At 42.1% G+C, this 26,663-nt stretch overlaps 1 protein-coding gene across 6 annotated transcripts; it reads right to left on the bottom strand.

Moving 5' to 3' along the window:
* MMD (monocyte to macrophage differentiation associated) lies at positions 1-26,139 on the bottom strand. 6 transcript variants are annotated; one of them, XM_053211557.1, is made up of 9 exons: positions 25,799-26,139; positions 20,909-21,131; positions 19,341-19,499; positions 18,308-18,389; positions 14,575-14,735; positions 11,605-11,679; positions 9,747-9,848; positions 7,846-7,915; positions 1-1,881 (listed from the first exon to the last, which is right to left on the bottom strand). In XM_053211557.1, exons 2-9 carry the CDS (start codon positions 21,061-21,063, stop codon positions 1,681-1,683), a joined length of 1,005 nt encoding a protein of 334 aa, XP_053067532.1. In that variant the 5' UTR covers positions 21,064-21,131; positions 25,799-26,139; the 3' UTR covers positions 1-1,680. The 6 variants fall into 6 exon arrangements, with proteins under 6 accessions (XP_053067532.1, XP_053067535.1, XP_026889972.1 ...); XM_053211560.1 differs by having other exon boundaries at positions 19,341-19,370; XM_053211558.1 differs by lacking the exon at positions 1-1,881 and adding an exon at positions 8,618-8,718.
* Between the last annotated feature and the right edge of the window lie 524 nt (positions 26,140-26,663).

Below are 26,663 nucleotides of genomic sequence, written 5' to 3'. Positions count from 1 at the left end.
TCCAAGTAACAAGTTTATTCTAGTCTACAGCACAATTTTTTACATACATTTTAGTGGTTTTGACAGTGTTACTTTTGAGCAGACTTTAAATTCACAAAAGTTAATATATTAAAAACAGAATACACACAAAACCACAGGCATCAGGATGGTCAGAATCATGCAGGTAGGGGTGGTCTGGTTGGTGTTATCACTGGGCGCCTTGCCTGTTTAAGAATTCACCAGCAAATACCAGTTCTTCCCAAATGAGAGAGTTCTACATATGCACACCCAAAATAAACCCTCTTTTGAAGCCGCATCAGTACAAAACTTCAGTGAGTAAGCCTAAATGTTTCATCAAACCAGCTATTCCACTGATCAAACCCAGTACTTGCAAACAGTCAATACCAGCACCAATCTAAAGGCAAGGTTATTTCATTTATTAAAACACCAACAGGAGATTAATAAACAAAGCAACTAAGGTTAATCTTAATATAAGACACTGAGGGCAAAAACCAAAAATGATATATTAAATACCACTCCACTGAGCTAGGACATAACCCATGAACTACAGATGCATGGGTTTCTATCTGTCAAACAATGCTTTTAGATATTTTGCTACAGAAAAGAAAAAAGTAAATCAGGAGATGCAGGGGAAAGATAGGAATGTGAATTTGTGCATCTAGTTCCACAACTGAAAATGAGTACCAAACTGATAATAGTAAGCTAAGTGACAGTGACTTAACTGACGGGCACCAAGCAGGCAGTACCACTATTCACTGTAATTCATAACACACTTCAGGAGTCTCGCGTGGATGGCCCCTCCAATAATACCATCATAACACAGACATGAATGCTCATCCACTGTTGAAAGGGACCCTGAAGAACACATAGCAAAGGCATAGAGAAAAAGTTGAGTCCTTTGAAAAAGTTAATGATATCAAAATACTTTTCTATCACTGGTAAACCAAACGAGGTCAAGTATATGGCCCAAAGCAGCATGGAATTCAGAGTCAGAGGTTGGCAGAAAAGTTTGGAAAACCGCAGTTTTTAAAAATTGGCAATTTCTCTATGCTTAATAAAACTATCAGAAGAGGTATAATGTTTGTTCATTTGTGGAATGTTGACAGCTTGCTGCAAAAATTCACATGAATGAGGAACCGCAGAGATGCGCTTCGATGAAATATTCTTTAAAAATTTACAAAAAACGAAACTTTCTATTTAAAAAATAACCATGTTATGCCAAGATGAAACATGGTAAAAGTAGTGTAAGTTCTGTCCATGATTCTTCACACAGCTAATGGGAAAGTGATAGAAACAATTTTCTCCTAAAAAGGAAGCTTTGTTATTGCACTGACTTTTACAACCTGACCTAGTAATTTAGAAAAATCATGTAGTAAAATCTGTAAAATTAAAATACAAAATTCTGTTTTGTAAACATCAGTTGGCCAAGTCTATCCAGAGTCCTTCATGATAGTGGAATGGAATGAATAATTAATTCACTACCTTATTTATCTGCTGTGAAGAGGGAAATTCCAGAACACAGCTTTTATACTTTCACAGTAATTATATGCAAAAGATATAAAGGAAGTCAGTGCAGTTGTCTTTGTTTGTCTTTTTCCCTCTGTGCAACCTTCGGCTCTTACCCCACTCCCAAGTGCCATAATTGAAATAATACTGGTTTCGAGACCTAGTACAGATTGGTCATAAATGTCGCATAAAGTCTGTAGGACTGCGATAAAGGTATTTCCAAATGGCATAGTAATGTACCGCAGCTGCCGTGGCCACAAACAGGTGCCAGATGGCATGGGCAAATGGAATGATGCCATCACTCTTGAAGAACACAACTCCCAGGCAATAAATTAAGCCCCCACAGGCAAGTTCGTGAAGTCCATCAGTGTTATTCTGTCAACAGAGGAAAAAGAGAAAGAGGTTTTGATGTTACTCGATGTGACAAACTAAAGAGATAATTGCAATTCCCCCTGAGCCTGCTGATTTTCTAGACAATGAAGTAGCTGCACAGGCTGAATCCCGGTCCGTAATCATGAACTTAACTTAAAAGCCTCTCATCCATCAACCTGGATTTACCCTGGGGGTTGACCATCTTGGACCGGAGCAAGCAGTCGGGTTACGGAACCCACACTCTACTCATCTACAGCATGTTGAAGCAGATTACAATCACATCCAGACATGGGAATTCATTTTAATAAAGTATAATCCTTGGCTTTCATCTTCTCCTTTAAGAGCTTTCTTCCCTACTAAGGCACGGCCACACCACTCCATTTAGAATTTACATCTGGGCCCGGGGTTTCACTTCCCTTATCCTCCTCAAACGCTGGACCACACCGATTCCTTTTCTGAGACTCCCCCCTGCTTGTGCGAGCTTACAGCTTCCTTATGGCTGACACAGGAAATCAGAGCTACATGTGACCTCGGAGATCAGAGAGCGTGTAAGGATAACATACTTCCTAACCTTCTACATGTTGCCAGGACTTTTTGTCTGTGAGCCTGGGCGTTTCTTAGCTTAGCAGGAAGTTTTGTGCTTTAACATAAAAAAGTGAATTTTTAGGTTGCTCTTGGTTTTCCAAGACCTCAGCCCATCTTCAAAATTAAACTGGTCTGTGTGAATGAGGGAAAGAGAACAGAAGCAGGGTTTGGTGGAGGTGGGGGGGGGGGTGCATTGATGAAACAAGTCAGTCCCCTGGATTCCTGAGGACTAGGAATAGAAAAGTCTCAGGTTCTGCAAGGTGGTGGAAACCTAAGCCAGATTGTGGCGAGGCCCTGGAAAGGGACAGTGTGTGGGTGTCCCAGAGGCCTGGGCACTGATGACTGCAACCTTGTGAGCCCTGGAGCCTTGGACTGCAGCCAAGTCCAGCAGGGAGCGTGGGAAAGCTCTAATGCAGCCACCAACGTGAAGGGGTCCCATGTGCCTAGACAGTGGCAGCAATGGACAACCATAAGCCAAGAACCAGGCATGAGGACCCAGGGCCACAGATGAGGATCAGTCCTTTCTTCAAAGTTCACATAGGCCCCCTGGTTTTTGTAGGATCAAAAGATGGGGAAGGAGCCAACCCAAATCGACTGATTCCAGATTTTTCATTAACCTTGGTAAGATGGAAAGTCAGCCGGATTGATTTTTATCAGAACAAACAAAAAAACAAAACAAAACAAAAAAATTCCAATACCACACATTTATCATGTCCTAAAGGTTACAAAGCAATTAATATCCATTAATTATACAAAATCCTCTAGTATGTGCATTAGGGGCATTTTTTTTCTAGAAAGTATTCATCACATTTTTAAGGAGGCATATAATTCCTAAACAGTAAAAGCCACTCATCTAACATAACACAACCTCCTCATTTTAGAGATGAAGAGAGTAAAACCAGAGGAATGAAGTAGCCTGAACAAAATCATAGAGCTGGTCACTGCCCAAAAGATACCACTCTTCTTTTCTTTCTGCTAAAACAATAAGCATGAGACCAAGCCAAGTATACAGGTTGGTTCTGACATAACATTCTGTTAAAGATAGCTCCCTAAGACACCACATTTATCAACTTTCAAAGAACTAGACCATAGGTAATCCTAAAACACATTTTCATCATGACCCATGTCATTACTTTGTTACAGCAGGCACTGTTTGAAGCATTTCCATGTATTTACTCAGTTAGTCTTCACAACCCTAAATTAGGTACTATTATCTCAACTTTACAGATGAGAAAACTAAAACACAGAGAGGTTTCATAATTTGCTCAAGGCCACATAGTTTTTAAGTGTCAGAATGGGGTTTGAATCAAGGCAGTCTCGTTCCTGAGCTTATATTCTTTTGGGGGGTGGGGTGGGTGGGTGGGAGGGATGGGTCATTTTTTTGATTGATGATTAATTTACAGGGTGTAATGCATAAATACTACATGAACACCATGGGTTTTGATAAATGCATACACCTATCTAACCCATACTCCTATCAAGATAGATAACTACCCCAACACCCCCTCCCAATCCTGGACAATCTCTTTCACCAAGGTAACCATTATTCTTACTGCATTAACACAGACCAAATCTGTTTTAGAACTTCACATAAATGGAATTATAATGTATGTATATTTTTATGTCTGTTTTTTTGTATTTGTGAGATTCCTGCATGTGCTTATGTATATCAATCATTCCTTCCTTTTTATCACTTAGCATTCCCTTGATTTATTTATTATAATTTGTTTATCAATTCTTCCCATCTGGGGCTTATGGAGGTCTTTCTGTATATGTTTTCATTTCTGATGGGTAGTACCTGTTGAGTCATAAGTTTATGCTTAATTTTATAATAAACTGCTAAACAATTTTCCAAATAGTTATACCATTTTATACTCCCCGGAACAATGAATTAGGGCTCCAGTTATTTCACATCTTTGCTAGAATTTGGTGTTGTCAGTCTTTTTGATTTTAACAGTTCTACGGGATACATTCTGGTAGCACACTGAGGTTTTAATTTTCATTTCCAGGATGACTAATGGTGTTGGGCACTTTTTCAAGGGCCTACTGGATACTTGAGTACATTTCTTTGTGAAGTGCCTGTTCAAGTGTTTTACTCATTTTTATAGGACTATTACTCCTTTGGAGTGTTTTATATATTTCATATACATGTCTTTTACCAGATACATATAGAGAAAGCAACCGCTGTATTTTCCCCCAGCCTGTAGCATGTCTGTGCATTTTCAAGTTCATGGATCTCTTCTTTTGCAGTATCTAATCTGTTGTTAAACCCTCCAATGAATTTTTTTCTTAACATATCATTTTCAAATCTAGAATTTCCACTTGGTTCCTTTTTTATAGTTCCATATCTTTTCTGAGATTCTTCATTTGTTTACTCATTATGTTTGGAAGTCCTTGTACGTAAATTTCAACATCTCTGTCCTCTTTGGATCTGTTTCTATTGACTTGTTTTTCCTTAGGTGTGTGGTGTCACCTTTTCTTGTTTCTTGTTTATCTAGTAATATTTGTTTGAATAAATGGACGCAGGCTGTTGGAGTACAGATTCTGTGGTCTTCCTTTTAGGAATGTTGAGTTTTGTTCTGTAGGCAGTTTATGTACAGAGGATCAGGTATATTTGTTGTGGCAATTCCAGGGCAGTCCTCACTCAAGACCTAGAGCAGTTCTCCTAAGACATGAAGGTCACCTTTCTAGGTTCGGTTGAACACCTGAGCTGTTCAGCATGGCCACTCTGGCTGGTTGGACCCTGATATCTTCCAGCACCAGGCACCTCTGGAATCTCAATAGCTACTCTTGACCTGGGCATGCAGAGTCTTGCCCTGTGCAAATCCAGCTTAGTATCTGGGCAAGGATTCAGGGAAACCCCTTTGTAGATTTCTGGAGATGCCTCTCTGTGAAGCTCCCTCCTTTCCAGGATCCTACCCCAAAACTGCAGCAGGCTCAGTAGCTGAAATGCTGATTTCTGTTTCTTCCACGCTGACTGCTGCTTTCTGGCTCCCCTTTCTTTTGTCGCAGTTTGGAAAGTGTCCCCAGGGAGAAAACTGGGGCGAATTTGAAGCTCATGTTTTGGTTTCTGTTCCCTAAAGGAATACAGTCCTGTGTCTGCAGTCCAACACCAAGAAACAGTTGTTTCATCTACTTTTTCCAGTTTTATATCATTCTTTATGGCATAAGAATAAGTCATTTGGTTCTGACCAGAACCAAAGCTTAGAGTGTCCAGTCTTACTGTTGTTAGTTCATATGGCTTATGAGTTTCTTTTTGATCTGGTCTCTGTCTAGCTCTCCAGCTTTATCACAAGACTTGTGCTACCTGCATACTTACCTACCTCATGCCCAGAGGCACACTCAAACAGGTGCACACCCTCATGTTCCGAACAATGAACTATTTTCAATTCTTCAAAGGTGTTAGTGCTTTCTCCTCTCAGGGCTCCCTTCATGCTGTATTCTTTCCTATTCCACTTGTATCATCCTTACTATCTCTAGGCCCTTTTTTGTCTTTATGAATCAGCTTGAACACCATTTCCTCTGGTGCTTGGCTCATGTGCTCCCACAGCAGCCTACACTTTCCCCAAAGACATAAAAACTTCAAGATAGTTTCTTATTGAACATGAATTGTAGTTTCCTGCTTGGTGCTAAGGTCTATGGGGGGAAATGCGAGGATTATCCTGTTTTACTATCATAAACATTAGTCACTGACTACTCTACAACTTGTGAAAATGCCAAGATTTAGGCTAGTAAAAATACTGGAGAAACCTGCTCTTATGGTAGCCAGAGGGAATTTATTTGATGTCCTACACTAGTGATTAGTAACCTACACATACAGACCTTGCTTAAACTGTTTTGGGTGTCCTGATTTGCCCTCCAACGAGATGGCCTGCAAGGCAGATTTTCTCATTTCCATTATTCATCTCCTTCCCCTCACTACTCCCTGTTACCTTTACCAACTAAACTATATGGATTTCTAATGCTAGGTAATTATTAAAGCTACCATAAAGCTCTTTAATCCTAAAGAAACACAACTTGTGACATTCTCATAAGACATATTACTGAAAACAGCAAGCAAACCTGTAACTCCTAAACCTTTAACAGGTATTTTGGTGACCAGGTCAGGACCTATGTACATTCTTATAATATGCCCATGAGCTCAGGAGTGAAACGGTAGATACAAGTCTTCTGACCTCTATAGACTGAGAAAAGAATTCAAACTGGACACAGTGTGAGTTCCTTAATTAACAACATAGTGGCTATGCCAAACAGTGTAGAGCGTAGGATACTGGAGCTGATGGTACTAAGCTAATGGCACAAAGTAACCAGTTGGATGGGATCACAAGGCCATAATGCTGTTTTTCTTTCAAATTGACAGAGGGGTGCCCCAGGTGGTTCAGTCAGTTAAGATCTGCTTTTGATTTCAGCTTGGGTCACGATCTCATAGTTCATGAGTTTGAGCCCTGCATCGGGCTCTGCACTGACAATGTAGACCATGCTTGGAATTCTTTCTCTCTTCCCTTCCCAGACTCGAGCTGTCTCTCTCTCTCAAAATAAATAAATAAACTTAAAAAAAAAAATTAACAGATAGGGCCTCCTGGGCAGCTGCCCAGGAGCTGCAGTTGGTTAAGCATCCAACTTCGGCTCAGGTCATGACCTCATGGTTCATGGGTTTGAGTCCTGCGTCAGGCTCTGTACAGACAGCTCAGAGCCTGGAGCCCGCTTCGGATTCTGTGTCTCCCTCTCTCTCTGCCCTCCCCTGCTCGTACTCTCTCTCTCTCTCAAAAATAAATATTAAAAAAAAAATAAAAGAAAATTTCAAGCAAAGTTAAAATAAAAAAACACTTTTATAAGAAAGAGAAATAATCTGACTTAAAACCAAGTGAAAGAAAAGTAAAAGTGAAGACTTTTGGGAAATATTAAATAAAATGTTCACACAACTGAGCTCTTCTGGTCCCTCTAATTCTTAGGATTTAAAAAGTCAGTAATTTATAGTTTTTTCATTTTAAGACATAAAAAAATTTACCCTCTTCTGTGGATTTAGGGTTAAGACACCATTTCGGGCAGAAATACCCCTCTACCCATAACCTCATGGGTTATGGTTATGGTTATCCAAAAGATAACATAACCCATGAGGTTATCCAAAGAAACACATACAGAAGATTACCATATGGAAAGAAACACACTTCAGTGTAGAACTTCTCTAAACTCCAAACAGTAGCTAAAACACATTGTTGGCGCTTTGCTATTTACATACTTTTTCTTTGGAGTCTCTAGTTAATGGACACGTCATAATTTCAGAAAGAAAAACTACATATCGTATCTATACACACATGAAGAATCCCAGCAATTAAAAAGGAAATTAGGTGAAATAACTAAAATTATGAAGCCATTTCTTACCATTGATGTCACCACCAAAGCTGGAGAAAACCCCATTGTGAGATAGAAAAAGAGCTCAACCACCTTATACCTGCAGGATAGAAAGGCAGTTCATTTTATGTATTCCTATAATACCTAGTCCAGTCCCATACCAGCTTTCCCTTTTTTCTTTTGAAAGAGAAATGCAAAGTCTTCAACTATCCCAATGAACCATATTTTCCCAGTAGACCATTAGGGCTCTAATTAAAACACTATAGTTGAGTGAGTGAACTAGCATTCCTCTCAGGACTGAAATAGCATCAAACTCCATTAGCAACTTGGAAAATGTTTTCTGCCAAAAGGAGTTACTGTTGCATCCAATCCACCATGCATTTTCCCGCTTCCAATCTCCCAGTGTTTGCCCTCATTACTGCCCCAATCCACAGCTACAAGAAGCTGAAATTATCATGATGGACAGGACAGGGATGCCATATGGGGCCAGGCTTATCAGTGGCAGAGGGGCAGGAGCCCTAAGGAATGAAGAGCATGTAGTTTTCTGTCTCTTTATTTTTCATCTGCACAAACTCCCAACTTGTAAGGCTCATCCCATGAGGCTACAGAATGTCCGAAAACACTAAGAAATATACTCCACTGAAATTTAACTTGCATTTCAGCCTAATCAAAGGAGGCTCTACGTTCCCTGGAGGCAGGGGCCAAATTTCATTTATGTTTGGATGTGCAAAGCCTACCACAGTGCCTGGCACTTTAGGCACTCCCTAATATCTGCCCAACCGAATGGCCATAGGTGACTCACATCTCATTCTCCATGTTTTATACTCAAGAGTCCACCATGAAGCAACCTTATCAGGGACCTGGGGAAGAATGGGTTTGTGGGTTTGCTTTATATTAGGAAGCCTGGAATAGGAGAAAAGATAGTTGTTTTACTCTACTTTCTATTTTATCCAAGGATGTAAGTTAGGGGTGCAGGCCCAAGAAGCAAACTGTTCTCTTGGATTTATATACACTACATAACACCACTCAGAACTGCTAATTGTAGTAAAAAATGCATTTAAGTGAATTTCAAAGTCAGAAGTTAGTGAAAACTACCATTTTCTTCTGAAAAGAGAAAATAACTTAATACTTTGTGATAAATACAACATGTTCAATTCTGAGAGCCATTCTGCCAAAAACAACAGGTAAGCTAATAAACTGTATTCAAAGACAATGATTTCATGCTTGTGGGTTTCTCAAATTCAGGCATCTGAAGTAATGAAAAGAGCCATGGAACAAGAACTAGGACACTTGGGTCCTAATTCTACATGAATCGCTAATTTGATGCACATCCTAAATGTTCTCATTTTTTTTTTCCTTAACCATGAGGCAGGAATAGATGACTTTGCAGGTCTCCTCTAGAGCCATGATGCTAAATCTCAATAGGCTTTCCTTTTTATATTGCTTCACATTTCTGACTATGGGCAATGAATAATGGGTTAAATAATGTGCCCTGTGATTAGGATGCCTCTCCAAATATCCCCTTTCTCAGGGAAGCTTAGTTTGGAACATCTTCTGGGTTCCTGTCTAGATAAGTGTTGTTCTTATCTGTTATCTTCAATCTTCACAGAAAGCTTGAGAAGCAATTACTTTTCTCATGGGCTAAGCGTAGATTACAGAGAATAAGGCTAAATTCGCTGATAAGGCCAGTCACCTGAGGATTGTCCCTCAACTGCTTCCTGTCACACGTGTGCCATTCAGTTCTTTCCACAGCAATCTGTCTACCAACAATGAATACCAAATGGTTTCAAAGATTTGTTAAAAGCAATATATATTCTATTTATGTATTTCTACTATTTTGAAGTGCAAATATAAAGCAAATTATGTTGTAATGTCGATAAAATTTAGGCAGTTAATTTTTAAACTATCAAATGTAAATTACGTTCTCTTACTTTTCATGGTAGAGAAATACATAAATGGTTCCTCCAGCTGCCATGAGCCAGATAAACCAACGCATATGAGATGCCAGGGGTCCAAGTTCACGGAGATTTAACCTAAAAAATGTAAACATGACAACAAAGAACAGAAGTGATAAATGAAGGGAATTCACAGGACCCGTGTTTTCCTCTAGGCCTGAAAACTGGGGGAGCAAGCGCTAGCATAAAACCAGGAGGAAAAGGCATTCAACATGCCACGGAAGTAGTTAGGCAGTTTGGGCAAAATTAATAAAGATAAAATTGTCAGTTGACCTTTAAGACTTCGAATTGTTCCAATGTGGTTTAAAAATAGAACCAGCTAAAAGGAGGTATGAAGTGAGTCCCATCACACCTGTGATGCCTGACTTGCCTTATAAGGCAGACTGCTGTCAGATTAGCTTAATTCTGATAATGTATCTGCAAGCGGACAGGTTACAGAGCTTAATGAGAACCCTGAACAAAATCCTGAGCCAGGATCACATACCCACAGCGGATACCTAATACACAGACCAAGTATTTGCATTACCAATCTCTCGGCCAAGAGAGAACATGAATTAGCCCAACGTATGTTATGAAAGACATTTTGCCAGAATTTTAACTGTGGACTCTTGTAAAGCTTGAGTTTTAAGATGCTGCAAATTCATTTGTACTCATTTCATATTAAGAATGGACATGAGAAGAAAACCAAACGTTATTCTGATTGGCTACGACTACAAAACGATTATTTCCAGATGGAAAAGGCACCACCTGCCTATTGAAAACTACATGAAAACAAGTTCCTTACTGTAATATTTGATTCCTCAGCCAACTTTAAAAAATTTTATTTACTTAAATTGGGGAGCACTTCCCCAAAGCCTGTAACTGTTCTCGCTCCAATATGATACAGACCTATAATTTAGTGACAAGTATTAGAGAGGGAACACACTTTTTACTCCAACAGACAATTAGGTTTCTTTTTAATGATGGATGCTGCGTAAGTCAGAATGTAGAGGCCTGTTGTTTCTAGTGACTCTAGCAGTTCATGGCACAACATGAATTTCTGAGTGTTTAAAACTAGATAATGTCTTCATAGAGGGAATTGAATGTTCCTTTAATTTAGGTTTCAAGGCAACAACAGATTCTACCTGATCTGTACCAAAAGAGCAGAAAGATTAAAAAAAAAAAAAATGAAGAGAATACTAGGTATTTTTTTTTTTTTAATATATCATTTTTAAAAAAATAATCTGTATGCCCAGTGCGGGGCTTAAACTCACAGCCCTGAGGTCAAAAGTCACACGCTCCACCCACTGCGCCAGAATACTAGATATTTTAAGCAGCTAATTTATTTAGTTCTTCTACTCATATAAGCTAAAGAAGTGAGACATGTACTCCATATACAGTAGCTACCATGCTGTGAAGTGAATTGAAAATGATAAATTTCAAAAGCGAGCTTGTTTTCCTCACACATATTTACAGCATTTCCACGTAAACAATTAGATGTCCAAGTATTATGAACAGCAGCAAAAGCAGAAAAAGAATGTGGAAAGCAAGGGTGACATATTTCAAAAGACAGAATGCTACCTATGAACAAGTTCTTAGCGCTTCCTCTTGAATAACCCAGTGCCAGGTATGTATTCTGAACAGCAGTAACATTCTCCCCTTAAAATCTGCAATCTGACCCAAGTAAATAAAAAATTTAAAAAAGCATGTATGCATGTGTACTGGCAGGAGGTGGGGGTGGGGAGGGGGGGCATATGCATGGGGGCTGGGGCAGGGACCCGAGGAAGGGAGGGAAGGGGGACAGAAATTCTATCCCCAAAATGCTACCTTCAAAAATAGAAAGAAGGTATCTTACCATGGAGCGTAAGAAGCAGCAATGAAGAAATAAATAACCATTCTATCACACATGTGAAAACAATGTTCCACTGTCCTAGTGGGGGAAAAACAAGTTAGCAAGTTTTCAGAAAAGTTTCAGACTGGCAGCATGGGTTATCACTCCAAGGTGTTGTAATTTCCATTCCTGTTCTAGCTCCTTGGGGCAGTTATAACTTGGCTTTCAAAGGTATTTTTAATATTATGAAGCTACAAGTAAAAGCTTTACATGACTCAAGCTTGCACATGCGATACTCACCATATAGGAGATACAGTAATCAGGAACTCCAAAGTGGTTAAAAAACAAACAAACAAAACCTGTCTTTTCTGAGGTTTTCCATTTCTTTTAGAGCCTATGTAACTGAGAAAGAAAACTCCTCGAGGGCAGACCACCCCTCAACCCCTGTCATAGTGCAGGATGTGAAGTGGTTTTTCATGCCTTTTTAGAATACCTTCAAAGAATGTTTCACTTCAAATAGCTTAATGTAGATGATAAGTTGTAATCAAGGAAATTCAGAAACTAACTTAGGAACAACAATGACAAAAACAAAAACAAATAAACAAAAAATTAAGAGGCATATTTGCTGCAAGCAGATAGCCACCTGGATTTCTAAATGAGTTTCTCCTTCCAAAACTGAAAATTCAGGAAGTGTACAAAGATCTGGCTCACTGAGGTCTAGTCCCCAAATGGATTAGACAGAACCTGTCCTTTACTGAACTGATTTAAAAGTGTGAATGCACTGCATCGTCTTGAATCCATTTTCAGTGTCCAAGTGGTGAGAGCTGTGATTTGGTGGAGTGCTACTGTTACATTTTGCCTCACCACACACACAATGTCGACCAAAGCAAGTTGAGGACGTTTTAGTCACGGTTAGCGTTAGTCATGTTAGTGAAGGCAAAATAATTTAGGTCACAGGTCTCAAAGGCTTACACTACATTAATGCTTCTCAAACTTGACTGTGTATCACCATCACCTGGGGAGCTTATAAAATAGTCACAAACTCCAGTCCAGAAGATTGTAATATATAAAAGGGCTAGAACATGGGGTAGGGGATGGAGGGAAGAGAAGAATCTTATTATTATTATTTTATTTTATTTTTTTAACTCTTTGGATGATTGTGATTCCTAGCCAGGTCTGAGGCCTTTCTGATTCTGCTCTCTAGATTATTAGGCTCTTGGTACAGAAGGTAAAGTCAGACCTGTAATGTTATTCAAGATCCATGACCGGCTTCTCTGACCCTTACTCTCCACACAGCGAAAATAGACATAACAACATTTCTATCATAGAGTGTGTGTGAGCATTAAATGAGATCACGTGGACCATGTGTTCATTAGCATAGTATCTAGCACATAGTAGGTACTCAATAAATGCTCATTCCCTTGCCTTTATAAATTAAGGCTATATTTGGATCTATAAAAAAATTAAGACAGAGCAAAAATCCACACGTGGCTCATGATTCTAGCAGTGCTATTTCAAGGTTCAAGAGAGCCTGGTTTCTGTTACACCTTCTTCTCCGGCCCCTGGGAGAGAGCCCTGAATACTCAAGTATGCATCTACAACTCTTTATTGATTCAGAAGTCTAGACATCAAAGCCAAGTCAGCCGAGACAACCACAGGCACTGGGTTGTGCTCTGGACAATAACGAAGTGCTCTGGCCTCTGATCTCTGTGACAGTGTGTGCTGGAGAGACGGGTACTTTTGGGGCTCTCTTGTGAGTATGCCTCAGCAAGCCCTCATGATCCGATGCTGTGGTTTCATTTTTGGCCCAAGGAACTGCCACCTTCTAGGCAAAGGTGGCCGGCTGGTAACTGTAAGCAGTACTGAGAAGGGTGTGGTGAAGAACTCCTCAGGACTGGGAGTCAGAGGTCCTGGGATGATCAGACACTGCTGGGGGTCACTGACCTGGGCAAGGTAGACCCCTTCTAAGCCTCAGTGTCCCTTGGTGAAAATTAAGGGGTCTGGATTAATGACCCCTAAGAATCCTTCCTGCTATGAAACTTGACTCCACACATAAGGAGACCGGTAATCATCTCACGAACCTCAAACCCTGTTCTTAAATACTGGATTGTCTGAAAGTTTGAGATTTTTTTCTTTGGACATTCTGTAAAACCGAAAGCTATATTCTATTATTTTAAAGTACTCTAAGTCTGCTCGGAATACTCCTTTTCTGAGAAGAAGTGTTGTGCTTTGGGGTTGTACAGAATCTATTCCATAAGCAACTGAATGGTGTGCTGCATCTTTTGTATTCCCCCAAATTAATCCTTCACCCAGAGGAGGAATGCTTTTATGTCCTCGTTGGGAGGCTAACGGGCTTGGTATGGTTTGGAAAGTACCTGACAGCTAATTGTAGCAAAATCTGTGAACTCTGTTTGAACAGATACACAGCACCCAATTCTGGAAGCTGAACTTTGCAAGACAATAAACCCAAACTGTAGCAAATCTCCTTACATTACAAAGTCCTGGTCATTTGCAATTTTCAGATGATTTTGGCATGCACTGTCTCATTCACCTATCACAGAACCCTGCGAGTCGGGCATTGTTAGTCTCATTTTAGTAATGAAGACACAGAGGTTCCGTGGGGTCAGGGGACTTCCGAAAGGGTAAGTGGCAGGGCTGGGCTGACTCCAAGTTCACTGCACTCTGTCACTACCCCACAGCTGCTGCGCTCTTGGGGCATCCTTGGCGCACCCGACAACATTAAGAGGTCTCAGGATTCCACATTGTAAGTCCTGGGGAAACTGCGGTTTTGTCGGCGGCTTCTGAGAAAGGCCAGCTTTCTTAGATACCTATGGGGGTCCTCAGAGTATGTCCAATCCATAGGAAATTTCCTGAATACAAGGCAAGAAGACATCTAGCTCCTCTACTGCTTCAACCTGACGAAACATGCCAGTACGGGAGGCTAACCTGAGTCAACTATTCTGATCTGTTGAAATAGCGTGCTATCCACAGTACCTTAAGTGGCTCTTTTTCCATGATACAATGTGAAATACTGTGGAAACAATGAAGAGGGCACAGAGGCCCATTCCATAAATCCATGCAGTTATCTTTTCCCAGCAGTCGTCAGACAGCCGATGGAGGAGGGCACTGCCCACAATGGCCGGAACAATGAGGAACTGAGGGAAAGGCAAAGAAAAGTAAATATCCTGGGTTTTCCTAAATTGAGACCTTTGTTAAAAATACACAGGTTTAGCAGGGACAATCTTAGAAAGATAATTTTAAACATTTGCCTCTCCTGGATAATCCTCACCAGAGCCACACTGAGTTGTCAGCTATGGCTGCTCAGGGCCCAGGAACCGTGCCCACCAGCAGGTACTGAAGTCAGCATTAAAAGATGTGACATTACTCAGTTGTTGCAAAGCAGATGTTCTTTATCCTGATTTCATCACGGAAGAACAGATTTCATCCTATTGTCTAATGTGATTTTGAGTAGGTACTTCAAATAATCAAATGCCAAGCATATACCCAGATTTCCCAGGGAGGTCTTGCTTTTAAATGTTCTTTCCTATTTCCCCCATGAACTACTGACATCTCAATATTTCAGCAAACGGTTAAGCCAATGAATCGAGTCAGTAAGTATCCTAATGCACACACCACACACACACACACACACACACACACAAATCAACTGTGCAAGTCATATGTCCCGATTTTTAGTTTGGATCATTCCACCAATTTGGGAACTACTGCAAAGTGAAAGCATTTTTGGGTTATTTCATTTTTAATAGCACCTTTCAAGTAAGCAAGGGTAATCCACTCTCCTGTCATCTACTCGAGTAATTTTAAGAAACCAGAACCTTACAGGGATTTTTGTTTCCTGTACCATAGTTTACACTCCACATGGACACCGATTTCAATGTCTGTCGTAGGAGTATGAGTATGACTAGTGAATTTTTTTCTTTTAAAGACTCCATCTTTTTAGAGACGTTGTAGGTTCTCAGTAAAATTGAAGAGGAGCAAACATTTTATATTAACACACATCCTCAGGAAAAAATAAACTACTTTATTAGATATTAGAGTACACGTACCTGGCAAAGAATACAAAATTTAGCAATCTTCTCTCCACACCCCCATCACCTACTTTTGCCCTCTTGCAACAAAAATATCCTATCCCCTAGATAAGATCAGCACTAAATATTCAAGTGCTGAAGTTTTCACTGGCCCAGACAGTATGAGAAAAATCAAAGACAATAAAGTAAGTTCTTCATAAGATAGAACTTCAGAGGCGCCTGGGTGGCTCAGTTGGTTGAGCGTCCGACTTCAGCTCAGGTCACGATCTCACGGTTCGTGAGTTCGAGCCCCACGTCAGGCTCTGGGCTGATGGCTCAGAGCCTGGAGCCTGCTTCCGATTCTGTGTCTCCCTCTCTCTCTGCCCCTCCCCCATTCATGCTCTGTCTCTCTCTGTCTCAAAAATAAATAAACATTAAAAAAAAAATTAAAAAAAAAATAAGACAGAACTTCATTTATTCTGAGATTATGTCCTTTCTACTTTTTCATGTTAAAATACCCTCTCTTTAAATGAAATGATGATGATGGAAGAAATGTTACTGCTCTCTGAAATTCAAAAATTAGGGATACAGTTTAGTAAAGTTTAATAAGGTGACATTTCTCTTCTAAAAAATTAACATGGAGGTTTTGTCAGTTTTTCCCTAACTTTGTTTTTTACAAGTATTCCTTAACTTATGACATACCCAGAAGACACGAGGGACCAATCTGGTCCGTCTCTAGCAAATAATATTCCTAGAGGTGAACTGTGCATCCCTATAGCCAAACTATGATATTTAAGTAGTTTAAGTGCTCGATATAATGCTAAGTAAAAAACACTTCGTTGATTACTTTTATTGATCAGTGGTATGGAAATTATCAAGGCACTATACCTGTAACTTTCATCAGTGTTTTGTAATTGATAAATAGAAAAAAATAATGGATATATATTGGAGCAATGAGTGAAGGAACAGGCCACATAAATTATTATTCAGGCTTTTATATTCCTTATATCCTAATCTTGCCCTAGATTTACATACACACATACAAGCACACAACTTTTTCTTATGGGTCTATGGGCAATTATCTTCAGAAGTAATAATTTACTTTTAGCTGTTAAATTCACCGAACATCTGGTCAAGAATAAAAGCTGGATATCCTGCAGGTTTGGGAGACAATCAAATTAGGTGTGCATTCTTTAGTCCAAGTTGGTACTCTAAACATTTTGACCCTCTGGTGAAAGCTCACTTTACATAAGTGTGTCACTAAAGTGAAGACAGGGGTCACATCAAGTCTAGAGAATTCCACTGAATCTTTCCTGTCCCCAGAATCTAAGCCATGGGTCTAAGAAGACTGTCCACTGGAGAGGTTACTCCAAATTTCATTATTGAAGCTCTTCTACAGAATCCAGGGCAAGCATGTCAGCTAGTAATTTTTCTCATTAGCTAGATTCAAGCATATTAATTATTTAAATAAAAGTCTTTTTAGCACCTAAGGCACAAGGACATCCAGTGATAAATGAGGATGATGTCTCAGTATTAAGTAATATGTGAATTCCATCATTACAGTACATAAAACCAATGCTTTACAAACTTTGATTTATGCTAAGGAATTACCAAATGGTGTTGTTCTATTCGATTATAAAGGAGTCCACTGGAAACCACAAAGTTTATTTGGGGGTTATTTGGCATTATTGTTTTGTTACAGAAAATACTAGAGCTATTCTTTAGGGAAGATTAAAGACAAGAAAAGGCACAACTGGAATTCAGGCAAATTTAATTCTTAAGACATATGTATGTAACCTATGTATTGTACTAACGTTGTCTAAAATAGTTACATTAGCCTATTCTAAACACTGGTCATGAAAGGATTAAATTGGCCTCCTTCTCTATTTCGTATCTTCAGACTATGCAGCCACAATCTTTCCTTCAAAAGTCTCAGTAAATGCAACTTTCAAAGGGAATAATGAAGCCATAGATAAAAGGAAATTCACAATGACACAAGAAAATGTCAATAATACATTAACAGGAAAACCATGAAAATACACGTTCCTGAACACACACGCAAGTAGAAGAAATGTACCAAAGTGTTAATTTATGTCTGGGTAGTTTTGTTTTTCTTATATATTCTTCAATATTTTATAAGTTTTTTATAATGAGCATGTTTGCTTTTTAAGGAAAAAAAAGTTCACTAAGAATTTAGGGATCAAATCAGCTTTTCCTTCAAAATGTGAAATAATATGGGCACTGCAGAGGTTGGGACGGTGTGCCTACCTGTTTCAAGGGATCATTTAGTAAGAAAAAGCACCCTTTTCATCAAAACCGTCAACTCTTCTGGCCACACGAATACAGTTGATCGTCTTGAAAGGGAGATTCACTTCATGTCAGAGGTGACAGTCCTCATAAATTAGTTTTCTTTGGTTTTCCCATAACTACTAGTGTACTTACTACTATTGCTCTTTTAAGGAAGATCTTGTCAGAGAAAGTCAGTTTAGGACCAACATTGCTGACTGTAGATCAGAGCACTCAAAGCGTTCGACATGTTCACAGTTTCTGGTAACATGACCCAGCACTGATATCCTGAGAGCGAAGGTCACAGAGGTAGGCACATCCAACTAACTGGGCTGAGGGGACTAAAGATAATAGCCCGCCCTCCCACCGGGGCCCTTTGGGAAGGATGCAAAAGGCAGACAATGCATACTCACTGCATGCGTGTAACAGTTAGCAGCATGTTCGTAACAGGTTGGTTTGTAGCGGCCATTGGCTGGGGCCCGGTGGTTCATGAACCTGTCCAAACAAAAAGACATCACGTGAAAAAGCTCAAAGCGTGTGAAGAACAATGAGGAAGGCTGCCAATATTGTTTGGTCCATTCTAATTGCAGAGGGGACTGCTGGAAATACCTAGTTACGGGAACAAAAACAAAGCCACCAAACAGGTGTAAACTGAGCCAACAACCATGATCTGAAAGCAAATGCCTTAGTTCACTGGATTAAGTATTCTTTCAGTTTAGTCAAAAGAAAAACCTTCTACCAACCAAAAGCAAATAGAAATCCTATCCACCCCCTTCAACTCATACCCCACCCCCATGCTAAAAAAAATTACAAAGAAAAAAAAGGCACAACCAAATCTTAAATCTTAGGGGAAAAAAACAAGGGAATTTTTCTAAACTTTAAATGCCTGTAGCTGCCATTCGATGAAAAGGGACACAATACAAGGCTTCAATTTTCTCTCTGAAAATGCATAAACCTTTATACATGTCGATCCTTACATCCTACATTCCACAATTAGCAGGGCCATCCAACTAGTTTCCCTATATTGTATTACCTGTGCCAGCACAGAGAGCTTAAATAAGTGATGCTGGGCTGCATCTAGGCTGCCTAAACAAGAGATATGTTTTTACCTGCATTCTTCCTGAATTAAAAGTTTGCTTCCAAATCCAAATATATGACTACTACCTGATACTCTGGCTATACAATTCAGATATACTTGGGGCGCCTGGGTGGCTCAGTCAGTTAAGTGTTGGACTTCAGCTCAGCTCATGATTTTACGGTTCGTAGTCCGAGCCCCCCATCAGGCTCCTCGCTGAAAGTGTGGAACCTGCTTGGGATTCTCTTTCTTCCTCTCTCTGCCACCCCCTTCCCCACCCCAAGTAAATAAACTTAAAAAAAACAAACATATACACACAAATATGTGTATGTATCTAAATACCAATATCTGTTATACATATAGACACATACCCATATTCCACACTTCCCTTTGGGCCAACTCTGTGGAAACAAGTGCACAGTGAAAACCATGAAGCATTCTTCCACTTCAGTGTGTAGGTGAGGCTCTCCCCAAATCCAACCCACACCCGTGCCATGTTTTCTGAGGGATGCTGGTTTATTCTGTCTGTTCTGTTGGAAAAGGGGAGATGTAAGTTCAGGCAGATAAAAAAAGCGGCTGCCTGAAAGAAGCAGATGCAGAGAAACCAACAGAGGTAAAAGAACCCCAACAGCACGCAGGTCTCAGAGGCGCCACTGCATTCCTGGGCTTGGAGCCTGCAAGATGTCAACAGCCTTTGCACTATAAATTATCCTTTTGCTTCAGCTAGTTTAAGATGGGGGAGGGGGGAGATTTTGTTATTTGCCACTAATGAGTTCTGACTAGTCACACCTTATTAATCGCCATGATGAAAAAATGGTACCAGGCTGAACCAAACGGCAGAGCCAGGATGCCAAAAATTGGCTGAAGCACATGGTCAAGGCATCCTAATCAGTGCCTGGCTTAGGAACAAAAGACTAGCATTTTCTCCCTGAATTAAAAGGGCCTGTTATCCTTACAGCAAATAAATAAAAAAGAAGACAGCAGTTCCTGTTAACCCAATATAGAGAGTTCAGATGGAAAATCCACTGGGGAATGAATTTGGGACAGTGAAGATATTTCACTTGCACCACCAATGAGTTAGTTATCTAACTCGTGTGCAGAATATGTACGGATTGAATGGAATTCACCAGATGGTCTGAAAACTGTTTAACAGAAACGTGCAGCTAACAGCTTCAGATTTTATCCAAGACATTCTCGCACATACATAAATAAATCTTTTTCTCCCCTGATAATCCTTTAAATAATTTTACTAATTTCCTAAGGGGCAAGAGTGTTGCTACAGAGCTGTTATTAGTAAAGGGGAAAATAATTGCACTCTTGGGAAGAATGCTTTCAAAGTGTCCCAAGCATTCAAGGATCTACCTCATCATTACCCCGAGACATAACAGAGCTATAAGTCGCATAACCTATTAGGAATTTTATATATATATATATATATATATATATATATATTCAATATTTATTTTGAGAGAGCACCTGTGAGAGCGGGGGAGGGGCAAGAGGGAGCGAGAATCCCAAGCAGGCTCCATGTTGTCAGCATGGACATGGGGCTCAATCCCATGAACCATGAGATCATGACCTGCGCTGAAATCCAGAGTCTGATGCTTAATGGACTGAGCCACCCGGTCGCCCCCCTATTAGTAATTTTAAAGGGTAAAGAACAAGATGGTGGAGGGTAGATTGAGAGTGTTCTGTTTAGGGTGCAGTAAGTAGGGTTTGTCTACCCACCACCAGGCTGAGGACTAAAATAGCAATTTATATCTCTGGCAGCCCAATCTAAAAATAGTCAAGCCATTACACAGCAACAGGGATAGACTTTCACATTTTCTCCTAAAAGCAAAGAAGCTGGGTGGCCATGTTTATGACAGCTTAGTCCCTGCCCACCCGGAATCACTCAGGGTAAAAATAAACTGGTAAGTTGTAAAGAAAAATATCCCACCCATGTGACTTCAGGTAGTCTCTCATGGACAGAGCCAGATTTGCTTCTAAGACCAGCGAAGAGCAAGTCTGCGAGAAGCCCATCACTGTCTGGGGCTCAGTGAAAACCATGGCACAACATGTTCTGCTGGGAAATAGACAGTGCAATTTGTCCATTTGTCTCTGATCTGCCGGGGTACAATCAAGCCTCCAACATAGCCTCCTGAAGAAATCGTTCCTAAGACCTAAATGGAAAGGCAGAAGTAAAATGCAAATCAACGCCCACACAAGGAACCTATTCTATTCTCTTCCTTCAAAAAGAATGGGAAAGGTCCTCAAGTGTTATGGAAAACAGTGCCCATTTATGGAAGCTGCCTCTACTTCAGGCGGAGTAACCCTAGAAAAGAGTTTCCAAAGGGTTTTACTGGGTTTGAGGGAAGGCGATTTACTCCTGGGTGTGGGAACCACACTTCTATAAAGTTTTTAGTCACGTTTGTTCACTCATCTCCTCACTTTCTTTCAACACTCTCTCTTGCTTCTCCCTTACTCAGGGAGAAAGGTGACAAAACTTCAAAACTCTGGAGAGAAAGAACAGATAGCCCAAAGCACTGGGCCTTCTGAGAGAATAGATCCGCATCTCATCTGTAGATCTCTGAGGCCCAAGGTCAAATGCCAGAAGCTGTCTTTGATTCCTAGGTGTTCCCCATTCTCCAAATACAAGTGTTGTCAATACCACTTCCAAGTATATTCCAGATCAGCCTACTCTAGACAGTTCCACAGACCCCACCTTACATCAAGACATCGACCTCTCTGATCTATAAAACACAAATCTCTTCATCAGTCTCCCTGATGAAGGGAGACTTGTCCCCCCCATATACTGTCTTCTTCATTTGGCAGCCACAATAGTCTATGAAAACCAGATCATAGCACGCACCCCAACTCTAGCTTAAAACCTGCCTTTGGTGGCCTGGGCCCCACCACTGCTGCAGCCTCAGGGTGCCACCTTCCTCCCACTTTCCACCCTCCAGCTACACCACCTCCTCTCTGCTCCTTAAAACACCAAGGTCTTGTCTGGCTCAGGGCGTTTGTGTTTGCTGTTTATTTCTGCCTCTAACGTTCTTCTCCAGAAGGTTCAACCTTCCTCACCTGTCAAGCTCAGCTCAAGTGTCAGCTTCTCAGAGGTTTTCCTGACCATCCTACCTAAAGTATCATTTCAGCCCTCCCCACCCCACCAGGGCCCTTACCAGAATTAGTAAAAATTGGGCTTTTTTTCCCCACTTTTGTATTTTTTATTTCATCTTTCCCCATGGTAATGTGAATTCCACGAAGCCCTTCTTGTTTACCATTTCTTTCCAATCCCAAGCACAATGCCCGGCTTACTATTGGAACTTAATAAGTGTTGAGTGAATAAATAGAAATTCTGGCTGTCGCTTAACTATTTTGTCTTAATCGAGAGGTATCCCCTTGTCAATTAGTTTCACTGGGGATCCAACAGGTTCTGTATGTAATAAAGAGAAATAGGCAGTCTTAGGGCCAAAAGAACCTTAAGTCTCATGAAAAGGCAAAGACCATGGACGTTCCAAGGGCTCTTTCAACATCACTTGACGGAGCAACGTAAGCCAACCCCGACACACAGCACCTTATTATTAGCCAGTTTATGAGTGAGCGTGGTGTGGTGTTCAGGAATAGTGTCCACTGCCAGAGGTGATGATAGTGGTGGAAGGCATTTAGTTTAATTATTGAATAAGAGAGAGGCATATATATAAGAAGACTACTCCATGCCTGTAATTCAGTGTTCTGAGAACATATTTAAAAATAAAAAATTAAATTAAATTAAAAAAAAGGCAACAGGCTGTCCTGGAAGACATCCTAATGCTCACGAATCAGGTACTTTACCACGTTATCAGATCACAAGGCTGGGGCTAGGGAAAGGAGCATCCTTCTTGGATTTTCAGTAGCAAGGCTGGAGAAAGGGGTATATATACCCACACAATACAGTAGAGGCTCTGCGGACCCTCAGCCTCAGCGCTTTACACATGGATGCTGTGGTGTGGGCAGGGAGACAGAAACAGGCGAACTGGCAGCGGTGGGTGGTGGAGAGGGACAAAACACTGAATTGAAATAAATGGGTCTGCCCTTTCCCAGCCATGTGATTTTGGCAAGTTCCCTTTAACTCTCTAGCTCAATTTGCTCTTCCATGAAATGGGTGTAACATTTATCTTCCAGGGTTAGAGTTGAGAAGGAGACGAGTAATATGCAAATACCCAGCCACTGCCTGGCACAAGTAAGTACTCAATAAATGTTAGCAGCTATTCTGATCAGTCAGGGATGCTGCCATAGGGAGAAAATGACTCTGGGTGGGGGGGAGGGCGTGGAGTGAGACTCAAATGTGGAAGATATGCTCTGTGTCCCAGTGGCACTTTTCATATCCTAAACTTTTTGAGAAGCCATGCATGCATAAAACCCTCCGCTTAGCACAGTGGGCTACACTTCCTTACAGCCTTCTGCGGAAATGGCAGAACCATAGAAGTTTATCCAAAGCCACAATGACCACCAAGTTTCTATTAAGAACAAACCAGCAAGGTGTTCATTTCTTGTAATTTAGGCACAGCCACAAACTACAGCCTAATGAAATGTTTTTACTGCAATCAAATGCTCTTCAAGGGAGTACCGATAAATCTATCTGGAGAAGCAGACACATGCATTCAAAGACAGTATGTCCTTCCCTCCAGTTTTCCTGTAACTTACCTGCCTATAACTTTTCTGAATGCTCAAAAGATACATAATGAACAAGGCTCTAAGGGGTGATGAACAGCACCCTCAACATTTTAATGTTGTAGACCACAAAAACCAGGATTTTTCTTAAATTAATTTGTATTTGCAGGCTTAATAACCAAGTACAAATTTATCCTTAGAAATGGCTTTCCAGTCTAGTCTGTAATAGAAAAACAAGCAATTACGTGATCATTCAATCTTCAGAGAATATCAGGGTAGGTGTAGATGCCATCCAAAAAATATATGTTAAATATCCATTCCTATTGTGCAGTCACTGAGAAAATTAAAGTCTATGCCACACCAAAAGAAAATACCTCTAGTTTTCATTTTTAAATGAAAGAAGTGGAGTGCAAAATCACAGTACTACATTGATAATAAGGGCTGGATAAATTAGCATCCAGCAAAAAGTAGTTCAACCAACTGAGATAGTGGGATCCTAAATGAAGGTGTTTTTTTTTTTTCTTTTCATTTTTCTGAAGATTTGTTTTAACGTTTGGGCAAAAAAAGGGGGGGCTTTTTTTTTCTTTCTAAAGGAGAATTCAAAGGACAGGAAAGAAATACAAATTCAATCAAATAAGGAAGGGTAATTTCACAGAATATTTCCACTGTTCTCTGAAAACAGGAAGAGCACAAGATGTGCAAAGAAGTAAAACCAAATCAAACAAACCACATGCACAGGGCTTTACCAATCATGTCTCAATGCAGGTTCCTTTCTCCCTTAAGACCCCTCCAATCTTCATTCCTGACTTCAGTTCTAAAGCCAGACATCATGGTTCTTTTTTGCCTTTAGAAGCACTGATACCATGTTCCCACCTGGGGAATATTGCCAGGCATTCAACACCCTGAGTGATGAGCAATATTCAGAAGTTAATCCAAGTCTTCAAACTGATTCACCCTTCTAATGGCACAGCCCACCCCAACTCTTCCTATGCATTTTTGGCTCCTTTACCTTTGGGGCCTGGGGGGAGGAATGAGAGAAGCATAATGGGTGAGTGGGCATGGGAAGATTAGGAGGTTGGAAAGAAAAAAAAAAAAAGTACAGTTTGAAATTCTGAAATAAAAGGCAACGTCTAAAACCTCAACAATAACCTCCTTGGAGGATTTCATGCATTCCTTGTCTTCTTTCAAATTCCCATTACTGCACACCAAGCTTGCCTGCTAGTAGTGAAGGTCTGGGAATGGGGCCACGGCTGACAGATTCAGACAAAGGATGGAGAGTGAAACACAGGGGAGATGAACTTTCACCCACTTAAACGAAGAAGAATTAGCAAAAAAGCCCAGAGCTTCCTCTCGGAACCATGGGCCAGCCCCCATCCATGGCTAAATGGCAGACACCCGAGTCGGGATTAAGGCCACGGTGCCTCCCTAGGCTGGCGTTCCCACCAGCCCTCCAGTGAATGAGCTGCCGGCCAACCTTCCGGTGGCGCCTCCTCGGTTCCTCCTCCTCGTTTCCTAACACAGGCGCCTCAAAGCAGCTCTTACCACCCGAATGCTAACTTGCCCCTTCGCAGTGCCCAACACAGCACCGCCCTTGGACGCTAAGCCAGCAAGCTCAGAGAACCAGCAAGGCCCGGACCTGGCTGGGCAAGGCTAACCCAGTGGAGCATGCCTCAGTTTCCCTGTTGTTAGGACCGATCACAGACAAAGCACTAAAACGCCCAGCACCCCGGTTTACGACAAATCAAACTGCAGGGCGCAGCGGCTACCCGACCCCTGTTCCGCGCGCCCCGGGAGCCCCCCACGCTGGGGATTTGGGGTGGAGGCCACAGCCGGGGTTGGCGGAACCGGGGTTGGCGTCTGCGGCTGCGGTTTCGGTCCATAGAGCAAGGCACGAGCACTTGTCAGGATGGGGGTCGGCAGGATGCAGTCGGGTGCGCAGTGGGATCCCGTGGGAGGAGGGCAGGCTCGGGGTTCGGGGTCCGGGAACCCGGGTCAGGCACGAGATCCCGATGCTGGGAGGAAGGGGATCGCCCGGGGACTGCAGGGCGGGGAATCCCCGGGGAGCTGGTCCCCGGCCAAGGCGCGGGATCCGCGGGGGGATGGATCCAGGTGAGGAGCCGGGACCCAGGCCGGACGAGGCGGGATCGGGGACCCGCTGCCGGCACGGCCGGCGGGGCAGGGGCGCCATCCCTCTCACCGCTGGAATCGATTCTTGAACCGCATTGATCCTCCGCTCCTCCTCGGGGGCCGGGAGCTCCGTCTCGTCTGCGCCGGCGGCAGGGCGCGCGGCCCTCATGGGCTTGGGCTGCTCCGGAGGCCGCCCGCGTGCCCGGCGGACCGCTCGGCGGGGCAGGCTGGAGTGGGCCAGGCCGGGGGTCGGGACAGGGTCGGGGCCAGACCGGGCGGCTGGGGGCGGGAGGGAGGCCGCTTAAACGGCCCCCGCGCCTCCCGCCTCCCGCCTCCCGGCTCCTCCGCCCCCGGGCACCCGCGCCCCGCCCCGGAGCCCGGCTCCACCCCTGCCCGCTCCGCCGGCCTGCGTGCGCCCGCGGCCGCCAGCGCGTCACCGAGCCGGACGGCCAATCAGCACCCGGAGCGGCGCGGCGGCAAACCTGCCATTCATCCCGCAGGGTCCGGGCGGAGGGGCGGGGCCTCGCAGCTGGGGGCGGGGCCTCGCGGCGGAGGGGCGGGCTTAGGGGGAGAGGAGGAGGGCTGGAAGGGCGGCGCTCTCCTGGAAAGGGTCGAGGTGGACCAGGGAAAGCGAAGGGGCAGAGGGGAGACGAGGAGAAATTGCGAAGGAGAGGATGGACGAAGACTCTTCAAAGTTGCTGTGAAGAAAATAGCAGCAAACAAGGACTTCTGTCTGCGTTCTAGTCCTGGCTGTGTGTCATTCATTCATTCTTCACCATTCATTTCTCCATAGCTCCATTCATTTATTCCTTCACCATTTTGAGAGCCAGCTCTTGCTACTGTGCGAGGCTCCAGGGCAGAGTTAAAAACCTTTCCTTGTGTGCCATGTGAGAAGGTTGGTATCCCTAAGAAACGCTGAGATTAAATGAGAACCA

This window comes from Acinonyx jubatus, chromosome E1 (genome assembly GCF_027475565.1).
Source record: "Acinonyx jubatus isolate Ajub_Pintada_27869175 chromosome E1, VMU_Ajub_asm_v1.0, whole genome shotgun sequence".
In the NCBI taxonomy this organism is placed as follows: Eukaryota; Metazoa; Chordata; class Mammalia; order Carnivora; family Felidae; genus Acinonyx; species Acinonyx jubatus.
This window is presented reverse-complemented; position numbering and strand designations above follow the sequence as displayed.